The sequence below is a fragment of the Sciurus vulgaris genome, assembly GCF_902686455.1.
Source record: "Sciurus vulgaris genome assembly, chromosome: 1".
Classification (NCBI taxonomy): domain Eukaryota; kingdom Metazoa; phylum Chordata; class Mammalia; order Rodentia; family Sciuridae; genus Sciurus; species Sciurus vulgaris.
The window spans coordinates 153,209,837-153,224,028 of record NC_136461.1 but is presented as its reverse complement, the minus strand read 5'-3'; the positions used below and the strand labels follow the sequence as shown (position 1 = coordinate 153,224,028).

General features: G+C 35.4%; 1 protein-coding gene across 4 annotated transcripts in view; it reads right to left on the bottom strand.

Annotated features, from left to right (window-relative positions):
- The window catches only part of ZFHX4 (zinc finger homeobox 4), a 176,042-nt gene that overhangs the window by 135,974 nt on the left and 25,876 nt on the right, over positions 1-14,192 (bottom strand). For 3 of the 4 annotated variants that reach the window (XM_079152835.1, XM_079152837.1, XM_079152836.1), the window contains exon 3: positions 13,306-13,808. In XM_079152835.1, coding sequence (XP_079008961.1) covers positions 13,306-13,808 — 503 coding nt within the window. The remainder of the gene's footprint in view (positions 1-13,305; positions 13,809-14,192) is intronic. The other variant, XM_079152838.1, reaches the window with a different exon arrangement.

The window sequence follows — 14,192 nt, the reverse complement described above, 5'->3', positions numbered from 1 at the left end:
CTTCTCTTTGTCAAAATCTACTAGGCTGGAATCTAATTTTTTCCCCAAATACTAAAAGAAATCTAAATATTAATTCTCCACATAACAGGGAGTAAACACTGCTTAAGAAATGGTGCGCTCACTGAGGACAGGATCTACATCCACTCCCTTTGTAGCCGTCCTACTCACCTTTGGGGTCCAGCAAGGGCACTTTTAACCAATGAGAGAAAATAAACACCTGCCTTACTAGAACATCAGTCTAACAAAACATATTTCAGAAGATTTAGGGTATCACGAAACGTACCAATTTTTCATTCCTACAAATGCAGAGAATTCAATTGGTCAATATTTTTCAAAGAACACAGTATGACTCAAATAAATGGTTAATACTGAGATTTCAAAAAGAGCCTTGGTAGTTCATTGATAGAGCACTCACCTAGCATGTGTGAGGCACCGATCCTCAGCACCCCATTAAAATAAATAAATAAAATAAAGGCACAGTGACCATCTACAACTAAAAATTTTTTTTTCTAAAGAAAGAGTCCAAACTGACTTACATATTGCTATGGGTGATATTTCTAATTGGTCATCCCTCACTCTTCCCCTTCAACCCTGAAAGTCCCTAAATCTCTATCCACCTTCTCATTACTTCTTTTCTTCTTTGCAGGTGATACAGTCTTCCTCAAAGATCAACTCTTCCAGTTGCACCATTATTTCCATCCCTCTGAGTGGCGTAGGCCCTTCTTTCTGGGGACCCCACTCCATTCTGTGTCTCCTTTTTGTTAAATTGTCCTGTTTAACACTGTGGGTACTGAGAACAGAATAAGTAGCTCAAATCCTGACTAGGTCATGACTGTTACCAGTCATGTGAACCTTGGGCAATTAAGTTTTAATTGCCATAGTTTCCTTATCTTCTAAATGATCATAATAATAGTACCCAAAAGGGTTGCTTGGGAATTAAATGAGGTAATATATCTAAAGAACATAAGATATTATCTAGCCACCACCAAATAAGTGCTCAATAAATGTTGATCTCAATCCTCTCACTGATCTAAGAGGCCAGAGGGAAACAGAAGATGAGTAAAGAGAATTGCAAGTATGATCCAAAAAAATGAGATATTCTTTAAAGGAAAGCAAAAAAGGAATTGATATGGTAAAAAATAAGAAATGATTAGCAGTGAAGAGAATTCAGCTGATGTTAGTGATTGCCAATCCAATAATTCTAGACACATCCCAAGAGAAATAAAAACACATGTCCGCACAAAACCTCATTTACAAATGTTGATAACATCATTATCGATGATAGCCAAAAAAGTGAAAACAACCCAAATGTCCAATGGGGGATGAATAAAATGCATCATATGTATACAACAAGTTTACTAATATGAAAGACTGAAGTCCTGATACGTGCTACAGCACCGATGAACTTTGAAAACATTATGCCAAGTGAAAGAAGCAAGTCACAAAAGATTCTATATACTAAGATTGCATCTATATTAAATGTCCAGAATAGTCAAATCTATAGAGACAGAAAGCAATTAGCAGTTGCCTAGGGCCATGGTGGGGAAGGTTGGGGATGGATGCAGGCAGCTAAAATGTTACAGGATTTCTTTGGGGATGATAAAAATATCCCCAAATTGATTGTGATAATGGTTGCATAATTTTCTAAAAATCACTGAATTGTACTTTAAATGGATGAATTGCAAGATATATGAATTTTATCACAATCAAGTTAATGCCAATAGAAAAGCAGCACAACAAAGACAAGAGTGCAAAGTTTACTGCTCTATCAACATGGTAGATTTTGTAGCACATAATTTTGTTCCTTCCCTTTATAATTTACATCTGCTATCTTAGAAATTAGAAAGTTTGAATGATATTTTCCTAAATAATTGCATGCTTAAGTATTGAGACTGCTGTTTTATTTATTCCATCATTTTACCACTAAGGGCAATTTAAGAAGATATTTTTTAGGGTAACATATTACCCTAATATTCAAGGATACTTTTAAGTATCTTGAGAAATCTGTACTGATTTTAGGACCAAAGAACAGAACAGAGTACAAATTAGGTAGACATTAATTTGAGAAAAGTTGTGCTTTAAAAAATACATCTTAAGAGACTTAGTGTAAAAGACTTCACAAAGGATACCTATTCAAAGGATCAGGATCTATATCTTTTAGGGCAAAAAGACTTAATGTGCTCCCACGATTAGTGAGCTCACTTTCTCTTTGGAGAACCTATCACTTTTACCAAATCATATCCTGTTCCCTGAACCTTTGATTAGTCATGTGTACATACAGAACTTATTTCAGTGCTTGTTGACGAGTCTTGCACAACATCATCAAAGGTTTATTATCTCTAGAGACGGAGAACACTTACAATGCACAGGAAGAAATTTCTGAGATCTACTTTAAAACAAAATAAGGGGCATTAATGATTAACTCATGATCTTCATCAATTTTTAATACATTTCCATATATTGCATTCTTACTCCTCTTTCTCTTACACACACACACACACATACACACACACACAATTTGTTCTAAGGTTTGAGCAACAGAAGTATCAGTACATCTCTCTTCTGGATATATACAAAATATATTCTTGAAATACTGTCTACATGTGAACTAAAACATATCTATATTCTTCTTCATTCACCAAAAGAACTGGGTTGCTCACTTTTTGGAAGAGTGTACCGTGTGTGTGTGTGTGTGTGTGTGTGTGTGTGTGTGTGTTTGGTTTCAATATACTCCTATACCAATGGTTTTCCAATAAATTATCAAGTTGCTGCAATTTAAGGAGCATCCATCATTCCCCAGGAAGGAATTAAGTGACCCAGTACATGCTACAGGAATTTATAAGTAAATATACCTGACAGTCTATTTTGAAACATATATCTAAATAATTGTCAATAAAATTGATAAATTGGGTAGTAATGAAGATATTTTCTTATTTGTGATTTAAAGACAGTACTACAGAGTTCTTTCTAAAGCCCATCTTAGTTTTTCTGATACTTTAGGGAATTAACAGAGTTACAAATTGTATTTCTTTGAAAAAAAGTTATTTATGAATTTTCCTTGTAACTATTTTTAAGGAATTTGGCAATGAGATAGCAGAGTACCCTCTCAAGGAGCAGTCATCCAGGAAAAATTTTGTATAACTACACCACCCAAATAAGTCTCTTTTTAAATTACTTAATTTTCTAATAAAAGTCAAAATCAAGCAAAAAATAATAAACCAGAACTTGCTTTTAGTCGTTTTTTTCCTCAAAAGACATTGAGGGACTTTTGTTTTAAAAACAGTGATATTTAATAACATTACATTGTATATAAAAGAGTTTTCTGCCTTTCAGTGTTGCACAAAATAAATTTACCAAATAAAAAATTCAGAAAGGCAAATTCTGGAATTGAATAATTTCCATTTTAGCAGATGAATCTCTTAAAAAAAAAAAAAAAAAAAAAAAAAACTCTGTTAGGTGTAAAAGTTGAGAATTACCTTCCTCTCCCCCATCACTGATGCCACCTACTCTGTTACTCATGGGGAAGTGTTCCAAGTATATTGTGTTTTAAGGAAAAGTCTTGTAAACTGACTATCAGAAGTGATGGCAATCTGTCCTGATTTCCCCCAATTGAAAACGAATGATTTTAGACCCTAATGACACATGGTCATGTTACTCTCAAACCTGCCACTTGTATAGTTAGAAATATTGAAAGTCTTTGAAAGATACTACACAATGTTATCAAAACATCCTCACAGGTTTTATGCACATGAGCTATAGTGACTGGGAGTTTCCATACTGTTAACAATTCTGTCCTTTCAAAATTAAGACTATTCTAGTTTACAATAAAAGAATATTTCATTAATAAATGTGGCCAACGAAAGACATGTCAATGACTAACTTTTTTTTTTTTTTAAAGATCAGGGAGCCAGATTCGGGGGGTCAAGATTTTCCCAAATACCTTTGAGCTTAGTCAATTTCAACAGTTCAAACAAGACTTTGGGTTTCACACAAAAATTAGAAAAATTTCAAGGAAAGAGAGCTCACGAGCAACATACTTTAGAAAGAAAATTCATGGAATCTTGAAACTAAAAGAAAGAAGAGAAAGAGAAAAGTAATAATAGAAATAATCCAAAAAAAGGTGATTTTCAGAAATTCTACAGGTAGCACATGAATAGAAATTCCTCCAGGAGTTATAAGGATGCCAGGGAAAAGGCACGGAAGGAGACAGGTGAAGTGCAGCGAGTAGGCTGTGCTATAGTTGCTCCTCTGTAGTAAGTTAAATGCTCAGGGAGGCAGCCCCCCCCCCCTTCAGATCAGCAGGGTACCATTCAGTACATTACTGCTAAGGTACCCTGGTGACCTGAATAACTTAGTGCAACTTCCAAAGGTGCTTAACTTGCAAGTCTTGGGAGTTCAGGCACTAGATGTGATAAATATTCTACTAGTCCTTTCTATTTAATATACCAAACACCCAAAGATGCCAGTAGAAAGAAGCTTTGGGAAAGGAAAGAATGAAAATGAAAGAATTCTGTCCTGACAGGAAATATTCAGGTGACAATTTTAACTAGCAGTTTCTCCTTCCAGTTTACAGAAGACCCAAGAGTTGCAAGGTTATCATTGCAATATTCTGCACTCACTTGGTGCATGTGAAATCTTTTTTTTTTTCTTTCCTGCAGTGCTGGGGGTTGAACCCAGGACCTTGTACTTGCAAAGCAGGCACTCTACAAACCGAGCCATAACCCCAGCCCCATCTGAAATGCCTTTAAAGAAACCTGCTAGCCTGGTGCAGTGGACATAGGCTCCACAATGGTGAGCCCTATATGAAACTGTAAAGTTTGCCTCTGAAGGCCCCGGCCTTTCTCCTTCCTTCTCACACCCTACTCTTCCATTCATCAAATTAAAAAAGTGTTCTAATTAGTTAAGACTCATAAGTAGGCCAGGGCTTGGGAAGGGAAGCCACCAGGGTTACAATTTTAGCACAGACTCTTACTATCTGTGAGAACTTGAACAAGGTCATTTTTCTCTGAATTTCAGTTTCCTCATAGGTTTGAGTGGGAATAATAACATAACTATTAGGAAGCATGTGTGAGATAATGTACCTAGAGTGGTTAACTTACTAAGATCATTGTCAGCAAATGTTTTCAAAAGTTAGTGCCTAGCCAGGTGTGATGGTGAATGCCTGTAATTCCAGTGGCTTTGGAGACTGAGGCAGGAGGATTGTGGAGTTCAAAGAAAGCAGGCTTTACTGTCCCAAACACCCAAACAAGACAGTAAAAAGAGTTCAAAGTCAACCTCAGCAACTTAGCAAAGCCCTAAGCAACTTACCAAGACCCTGTCCTCAAAAATAAAAAAATAAAAAATAAAAAGATTGGGGATGTTAGGTTAGACCCTTGGGTGGGGGGGGGATCATTATAAAAGGCAATAAAATGTATAAGTACTTATCAACATGGTTTCACTGCTGACAAACTGAAAATCAGTATTTTAAAATTTTGAACAATCTTCTCTTAAACCGGAGTTAACAGTTGCATCTATCAATAACTCATTCCTTCCACCCTCAGTCTTGCATTCCACTAATTTTATCAGCACATATACAAAGATTTAATTCTTCAACCCCAATATTTCTCTGTACTACTCCCTTAAAAACTGCATGATAAGCAAATATAAACCTAACACTATTTCTTTAGCAATAGGAAACAAAAATGTATATTATATGCTATCACTACTTCCATCAAAAGAAAGTCCTTAGGAAAACCTAAGTATGACCTCCATATAATTTTACATTTACACATGCACATTTACTATAATAGGTATATTTTCAAGGCTACAAAAGTCCTTTACCTTAAAAATAGAAAAATAGACCTTAAAAATAGGAATTGCAGACTACCTATGAAAGATTATAAAACCATGTTAAATAAAATGCTGTCACATACAGCTGTTCTTATATATGATAATAATGGTACTGGTTATATAATAATGGTACTGGTCATATAATTATGTATCTTTAAGCATTACTTTCAGTGGTCATATATTGGAAACCTAATTTATAGAGATTCTCCAAGAGTCATACTACATTAACATCCTGGTTATACAAAGGGATCACCTGGAGTTGACACGTTTTGTATTGTTTTAAAATCAAGAGCATTTCTTCTATATTTTTGAGGCAATGTGTTAGTAGCATCATCCTCCTGTTTGAGAGGCAATATAAATGTTCCAACTAATAGAAAAATTCTATTCTTCCCTCAAATTTCTACCATCATCCTGCCTTAAACTGATCAGTAAAGTCTCTCTGAACACTAGGACAACTAGAGTAAGCCCAGATACACAAGGGACACTGCATGACATCTACTAACTCAGGAGGCCATGAACACTGCATCCTTTGCTTAACCACTGTTGAAAGGAACAATGGGAGCTTTGGATGGCTATGGAATTAGCTCTTAATTTTATTAACATGCCCGACATCTATCCACCAATCTAGCTTATAATTTTGGAGAGAGTTAGAAAGCACCATCTTAGGAATCCCTGTGCCTCTGAGCATCACTTAGGTAGACAGTTCATATCCCACCACATTAATGGGACCCAAACAGCATTCACAGTGACATTTCAAAACCAGGCACATAGCAAGTGCTTAGTAAATGCATCTGCATTTATTGGAAGTAAACACTGGGGTGCTGGTGTGGGCATTCTATAGACAGAACTTGGATCCTTGTGCTTACACAGGTCACCACACTCCTAGGTTTATAGAAACTGCAAAGACTTTTTATAATGGTTATAGATGGCTAAGTCTCTCCTGTTGCTCTTCATATATTGAATAAATCAGATCCTTCTTTGCTCTCCTGAAATACACTGATAATTTGGAGGGAAAGTGCCTTTAAGGCTTGAAGTATCTGAATAATGAACAAATCTCCACATCTAATTGAATTCAGCCTGAGCCTAGGCTCAGACTCAAAGCAAACTTGGTAAAGCATTTCCAGTAGAACTCAGGAAGGCCAGATGTTCTGGAAGCAGAACTGTGGTCATTATGCACATGCCAGCTCCTCCTCACTCCACCCCAGGCCAAGACCCTTTCAGCAGTGTGGGGCCTGCCTAACATATGACTCTGGCTGTATTGTTGCATGGCATCCCAGCACCCATGTGAATATTTCAGCAACTTTACACAAGTCCCACTGATAGGGAGGATTAAATTCAAGCCAAGGAAACACAGGACAAGAGTACATTAATTATGAGATGATACTTCCATCTGCTTTACCTCAGGGAGGGCAAGAAACGAGCCATTTACTACTTTTGGTTAAATCAGACCTGCACTCAATATGAGATAGAAAGAACAAAAGTTACACACAAAATAAGTAGCACAAATCATAAAGTCCTAGTTGATATGTTCCTGATATGAATGGTAGCTCCAAATTGTCGACTGTGTTTCTGGGGTATGGTTGTGTGATTGTGTAATTGTGTGGGGGTGGTGTGTGTGCAGGTATACACACACACACATGCATGTGTGTTCAGAAGGAGTAAATGGAGAAAGCTTTTGAGGAAGGACACTCTCCTACTTTCTACTGAATCTTGATATAATCCCCCCACTTTCCCCAAACACGGAAATTCATTCAGATTAAGTAGTCCTTTAAAAATACAAATAAACTGAAGAAGGTTTGAGAGTCATTTACTCCTTTGGACACAGTACTCTGCTTTTATAAAAAGGCTTGCTTCACTTTGATTAAAGAAATGCTCATTTTCTTTGGGGAATTAGGTAACCTTGCAACACAGAGTATTTTCATGATGAGAAAATCTGGGTGGGATAAAATAATGAGGATTTGAAGAAAACAACAGCATAACAGCATGAGTCTGACGTTTAGGGAGATGGTAGCATTAGTTAAGGAAAGTCTTGTAGAAAGAAGATAGGAGTGTTCCGGTGACACACTTTGCTTTTTAAAAAATTTTATCTGGTTTGATAACAATTTCACAGACTGAAATTATGTTATCTATCCCAATGTGAATATAATAAGTTTCCAATGCTTGGTCTAAATTAATCTTTCTAGGAATTGCTATGTGTCCATCTATATTTTGATAGACACTTTTTTTGATAGTCATATTTTTTTCTTGAGAAATATGAAAAGGGTTTTCAGTTCCTAATGTAACATGTTGCTTGCCAAGAGAATGCAGTTAAAAAGGTCCATATTTGTGTTGAAGTAGTCCTGTTATAACACATAGCTGTGCTTCACAAATGTCAAGCTTAAAAACAGAAGCAGACGTAGTCAGTAGGGCTGGCCAATTACATTGTGATCTGAAAACACCAGTGATTTATTAGTTGCTATTAGCTAAGCAACTCCTTTTTATTTGATCTGTGTATTTACTAGTTATAAGTATTATGAAAGCTTGTATTGTTCTACTACAGAAACTTTTTTCAACCCTGCTTGTTTTTTATATGAAAATACAATACAATAATTTGAATTGTGATTACTTTTTTAAAAGACATTCTGCAACTGGAATTAAATTTCACACTGTATTTCAACCTTGAAATGAACATAAATCTGAAACTAATACAAAAAGTGCAAACATTTCCATATTCAGGTTAATGTTTAGCAACAGAAAAGAATAACTTTTGTTTATCTCTAAAAACAGCTTTCTTCATCTAAACAAATGACTAGAATAAGATTATGAAAACCCTGTTTGTGTTTCTTAGATACACACACATATTCCAATTTCCTTCTGCACAATGACTTTTATGCAAATATGTACCACACAATCTCCTGACCTCTTTTACCATCACATTGGGACAATGACAGTTCAATAATTGAAATGGTACATATCTGGTACATTTGATTTTGAATTGCAAAGTTGGACTCAGGCCTATTGAAATGAAAATACCTGTGACTCATTGTTAACTCCAAACTGATCCGGTTATTATTTGCTACTAGTAAAAACAGAAAAAAAAAGATAGGTGAAGCTAATCATTCCATTTTTGTGTTGTAATTTCCATTGAGCATCTTTCTCCCAGTGAACCTCCTTGTATTCTCCTCCATGACCCTCCCCCACACCTCGATTTTAATTCTTAACCCGGATTCTTTCATCTATAACAAGGGTAATGAGAAAACCCCCAAAAGTGTTCCTTGGGGGTATGTTAGACTAAAAGTTACCTAGGACTAAATCCCACGTGTGTTCTTTGCTCACCATGGAGACGAGAGATTTGCTCACTGCTCTCAGCCAATTTGAAATCCAAATATGAAAACAGCGTTATGGAATTCAGACAGGCTCCTCTGCTTCACTACTAGCAGATGCAGAAGGAAAAAAAAAAATGCCCATATAATTAAGCCTTTGCCTTTGAACCAGTAAAGCTGTGAACACCTCACTTTAAAATACACATAATAGCAGGCAAGCATCTGACGTGCAGGTGCAGCATGGTGCTGAGGGTGCTGAGGGTGGTGGTGAGACCCATCAGCTGGCCAGGAAAGTCCTGGCCATGCTCAGCCAAGAATAAACTGAACTGTAAATCTGAAATATTGCCAAGGTCTTACTTGTTCTTGCTCAGTTTGAATGTGTAATGCGGTTTTCATTATATCTTTCCACTGGATTCTTTAGAAAAAGTTTGGGATCATTTAAGTAGACCAAATCACATGCATTTTTAAAAAATGAATATTGGAAGTAAAAGGGTTTCTTTAGTACATTCCTCAGCTTATTCTTTAGTCCTCTGCTCATCCTACAAATATTTATTGAGGACCTATTATGCAAATATCAATTGACCAAAATTTATAAAGCACGCAAAAGCATGAAATTAAAAAGACTATAATCAAATATAATAAATTGTTTAAAAACTGTTTTACATATTCCATGTAGATGCATGTGTATAGGTAGGCATACTGATAGATATTTACCTTGAATGACCAATTGTAACTATCTAGGCATTTAATATTTATTAACCTCACTTTAAATATACATTCACACCTTAAAAGTGAAGATTAAAGGAAATCTGTGGTTTCCTTTTTTGTTTCATTTTCCTCAACCAATTTTGCTTCATCATTCAAATTTCTGGAGGAAAAACAATCAAAATTCAATTGTACTTAGCACTTCAGAGAATTTTACTTGAAGAAAATGAGCAACAACACTGTCTTAACAATATTGCTTTTTAAAAGAAAAAAATGTAAGGAAAATAACATAGCCAAAAAATGAATACAGCTTTGTTTGTTTTTGCAGTCATCGTTAGCAATAGACATAAAGGTATTCTTTTTTTTTTTTTTTTTTTTAAGTCCATATGGAAAGATCATCAGCACATTTTGCCTCTGGGTTCTTTGCCAAAATACCATAACCCACAAGCCATCTACCTTAAACATAAAAGGAAAGGTGTTGTTCTGGTCAAATAAAGAAATAATTTTTACTAGCATACGTCTAATGTTAAAGCTGCCTAAATCCTGCCAAATACATTAAAACAACATCTGTAAAACAGATTTTCATTAAATTGATCAGTTTAAAGTTAAGCAGCTAGGCAGATGATGCTTTCAAGCTAACCCCTAACCTTTAACTTTTAACCTCCTTAAACTAGAATAAAGACACACACACACTTCTTTGAGGTAATACTGCTTCAGTTTGACAACCCAAGAGGGAAAGTGGTTTATTCAAATCAAAATGACACATCTGCACATTCAGAGTGTTATGAATTGATATGTTGTCAATAATGAGAAAAGTTGTTTTCTGGCTGCTCTGTATTAGTCTTACAACTACTACTCGTCACTTTCCTCTAATTTCTGAATCACTCACAATGCAAAATGATGTAAATTAAACTCTTAATGAGAATAAATTTTATGTAGGAGATTATTGTCTAGTCATTAACTCTGAAACTATTTTAAGTCTAATTTTAATATTTCAGACACATGATAAACCATGATTTTTTTTTCCAGATCCAGGACAATTTGTTAGGTTCTCATTTAGAAGCAATTAATGTTACTTATGAACCAATTTTATTTTGCCGACACAAGCCAACCAAGCTTGCTAATATCCTCATTATTGTGTTTGAAAACCCTCTATGTCTGACTCACAGAGTTTCTGAAATCAGTTTGGAAATGGCCTCATCCTCGACACCCTGCCACTCTGGAGTATTTTTCTAGTTGTTACTAGTAATGAGGAATGCTCCTTGAAGGACAAAAAAGAATATAGTGAGATTGTCTAATACCAGCTTTCAATTGCTCAAGTATTTCTCTCCCATCTTCACTTCATTCATGGTAAGTTTGTTAAAAGTAGTTTTTTGTTTATTTGGGGACCACACTTAAATGCTGCACTGAGCAAGGACACTTGGTTATTTAAGGGATAAGCAACTAAAAAAGCATACAATTTTATATGATTTATAAGATTTTTAAAAGAAGAGTGCATCATTTGGATGTAGGACCTAAAACACTGTTGGCTTTAAAGTTCACTTTATAATCTAGCCATTATCTTGATTTGTTGTTACAAATTCCAAGACACCATCCAACCTGCCCTGCAAAGGAACCTCAAGAGTAACTCTGCACCAAATTACTCTGGAAGAGTTAGGTGGTCAATTCATGCTGATGGAAGGAATGTATAAACTGAACACACCACATGCACCACACACATACCACACACAAAAATAATCATCAAACCAATTGATTAAATAACCTTTCCTAAGAAAATAAATAATAATGCTCTTCTTTTCCTTAGGTTCCCATGTGAGAGTAATAAAACAGAAAAAATTGTACATTTATAACTTCTATTCACAACATGTTAATTTAAAGTGTTAGAGGAGCTGCGTGAATATAAACACAGTTCATGAATATTCTATATAGCTCCCAGGGTCTAAATCTATTATTTATACAAACTTAATGTTTGGTTTTTTTTTTTTTTTTCTCCTAGGTATTCTAAAAGTTTTAATAGGTCAGGTATCAACAGAAAACAGTAGACAATTGAAAAGTTGTCAACTGTTGCTATAAAACCTATGAATTATAATACAATTAATCGTTTATATTATATTTTCAATAGTGCCGACTTAGAAACGTTCCACCTTATGTTAGGGCCTGCACTCCCCACAAACCGTGGAGCCCAAATCTAATGCTTTCGTTATTGATCCACAGAGTGCCAATATCCCAGGAACAACGTTACAAATTCTCACATTGAGTCTTTACTTTTTTATGCGTAGTACATCCATCTAGAATTTGAGCTTCGAGAAACAATCCAAGCTTATAGTACTAAACAACTCAAATAAGTAATTCTGGCACCTAATCCAGCTAGCTGTATGTGTGTGTTTTGTTTTTTTTTTCTTTTTTCTTTTTCTTTTTTTTTTCTGTGTGTAATTTTAAACAAAATTAGAAAAGCTATAGGTATTATAATCGTTGACTGACTCCTGATAGTATAGTTATCACTGATTTCTAGTATAAATCAATAGATAACACTTGCAAAATGGATTTTGTAATCATATTTAGAGCTTGTTACAATGACTAATGGTTTGCAATATTTTCTGAATTTTAATATCATCTAGACACAGAAGTTTTTCATAAGTTACCAAGTTATTCATCATAGAAATGAATCTGTTGCATTTGTACATGAACCAGGACAATCAAGACAATCTAATGAACAAACTACAGAAAATAAATTAATCAGTGATTAGGGTTTAGGAGCCGTCAAGACAATTTGTGCAATAAATTACTTTCATCACTCGCACATATACATGACATCTGCAGAGCTTTCCCCAGTAAACATAAAAGATACACTTGCTGTCTTAAGACCATATTTATCTATATCACACCATTGTGTTGGGGGAAACATTACTAGTTGGGAAAAAAAGTTATGCAAAACAACAAACAACAGAGTTTGTTTTGAAGACTTCCAATCGATGCTAAGGGAATATTTACTCAATATTACTGAGAGCTCTCACAAAAATATCATGTTTGGATAATCCCTGTTGGTCACCATACAAAAGATGATGAATTCACAGAGTAAGACACAGTTCATTTTCTGCTTCATGTAACCTTTAACAATCAGTCAAGAGTGAGTGGTGCCATGTTTTAGTTTTTTAAAAAAAATAAATAAAAGAGATTTTTAAAGAATTATTTTATACATGACAATACCCAGAAAAAGTTCTTTTATTGCAGGCAAGCCAGTAAAGCAATCAATGCCACTGAGGTAGATGTAGATGGGACATATAGCATATCTTTTGAAAAAATTCTCCACTGCCATATAGTTGAATATGCTTTTAGTAATGTTAGTTAAAAACTGTATACTTGGCCTTTCTTTTTTTCCTACTCTAACTTGCAGATCTGTGCTCTAAGCACTGAAACGGTTAATCCCCTTGTCTACTCTGTAGCAACAGAAATGGATGTCACTGCTTACCTTGTAGAGCTTCAGGGACGCCTCATGCCTGTGATTGGTGGTATGCAAGCGTAATTTATCCACACTGTTGGTATAGTAGTCACAGGCATTACATTTTAGGTGAACAGGGTTGCCAATGGCAATGCACTTCAACCTCCACTCATTGCTTTTGCCCCCTTCTTTAATGTGGGCCACCAGTTGATATTTCTGCATATGTTTATCAGTCTTGCAGTGGAGCTGGAAGTTGGCTTTGAGCTGAGTGTTGTAGTTACAGAGCTTGCACTGGTAGATATCTCCAATTACAGCCCTCCATTCCTCTTCAGGGAGAGAGCGCTCACTGCTCACATGCACACTTAGGGCCTCCAGGCTGTCAGAGGTGAATTTGTTGCAAACGGCACACTGGAATAGCTTCAGCGCTGGGTCACTGATATAAGGTGACAGCTCTCCTGCAGTAAGGAGGGACAGGTCATCACCCATTAGCTGACCACTGGCAAGCCGGATTTCAGGCGGCAGCTCATTATTTACTACAGGAAAAAAAAAATTAAAAGGAAAAATAGAGACTAGAAAACACAGTGCACACAAAGGAATCTGTAAAATAAAGTCTTGACAAGGAATGTGCTTTCTCTAGAGCTTAAACTATAAAAAGCTGTAATAGGATTGAATCAGGATCAATTACAATCATCCCTTTCAACTTCTAAATTCCCTCATCAGATAGCTTTAATTACTCCTACTGGGCATGATGTCATTCTGAAATTTGTATTTTAGAGGACAAGAAAGTTGATCAATACCATAACAAAACAGTCACGTGTTTGCAATTTAAGAACCTAGATAAACTTACATAAACATTAATTGTTATTTCCCAATTTGTCTTAAAGCTTGATGAGATCTGGCTAATACTGTATGTGTGT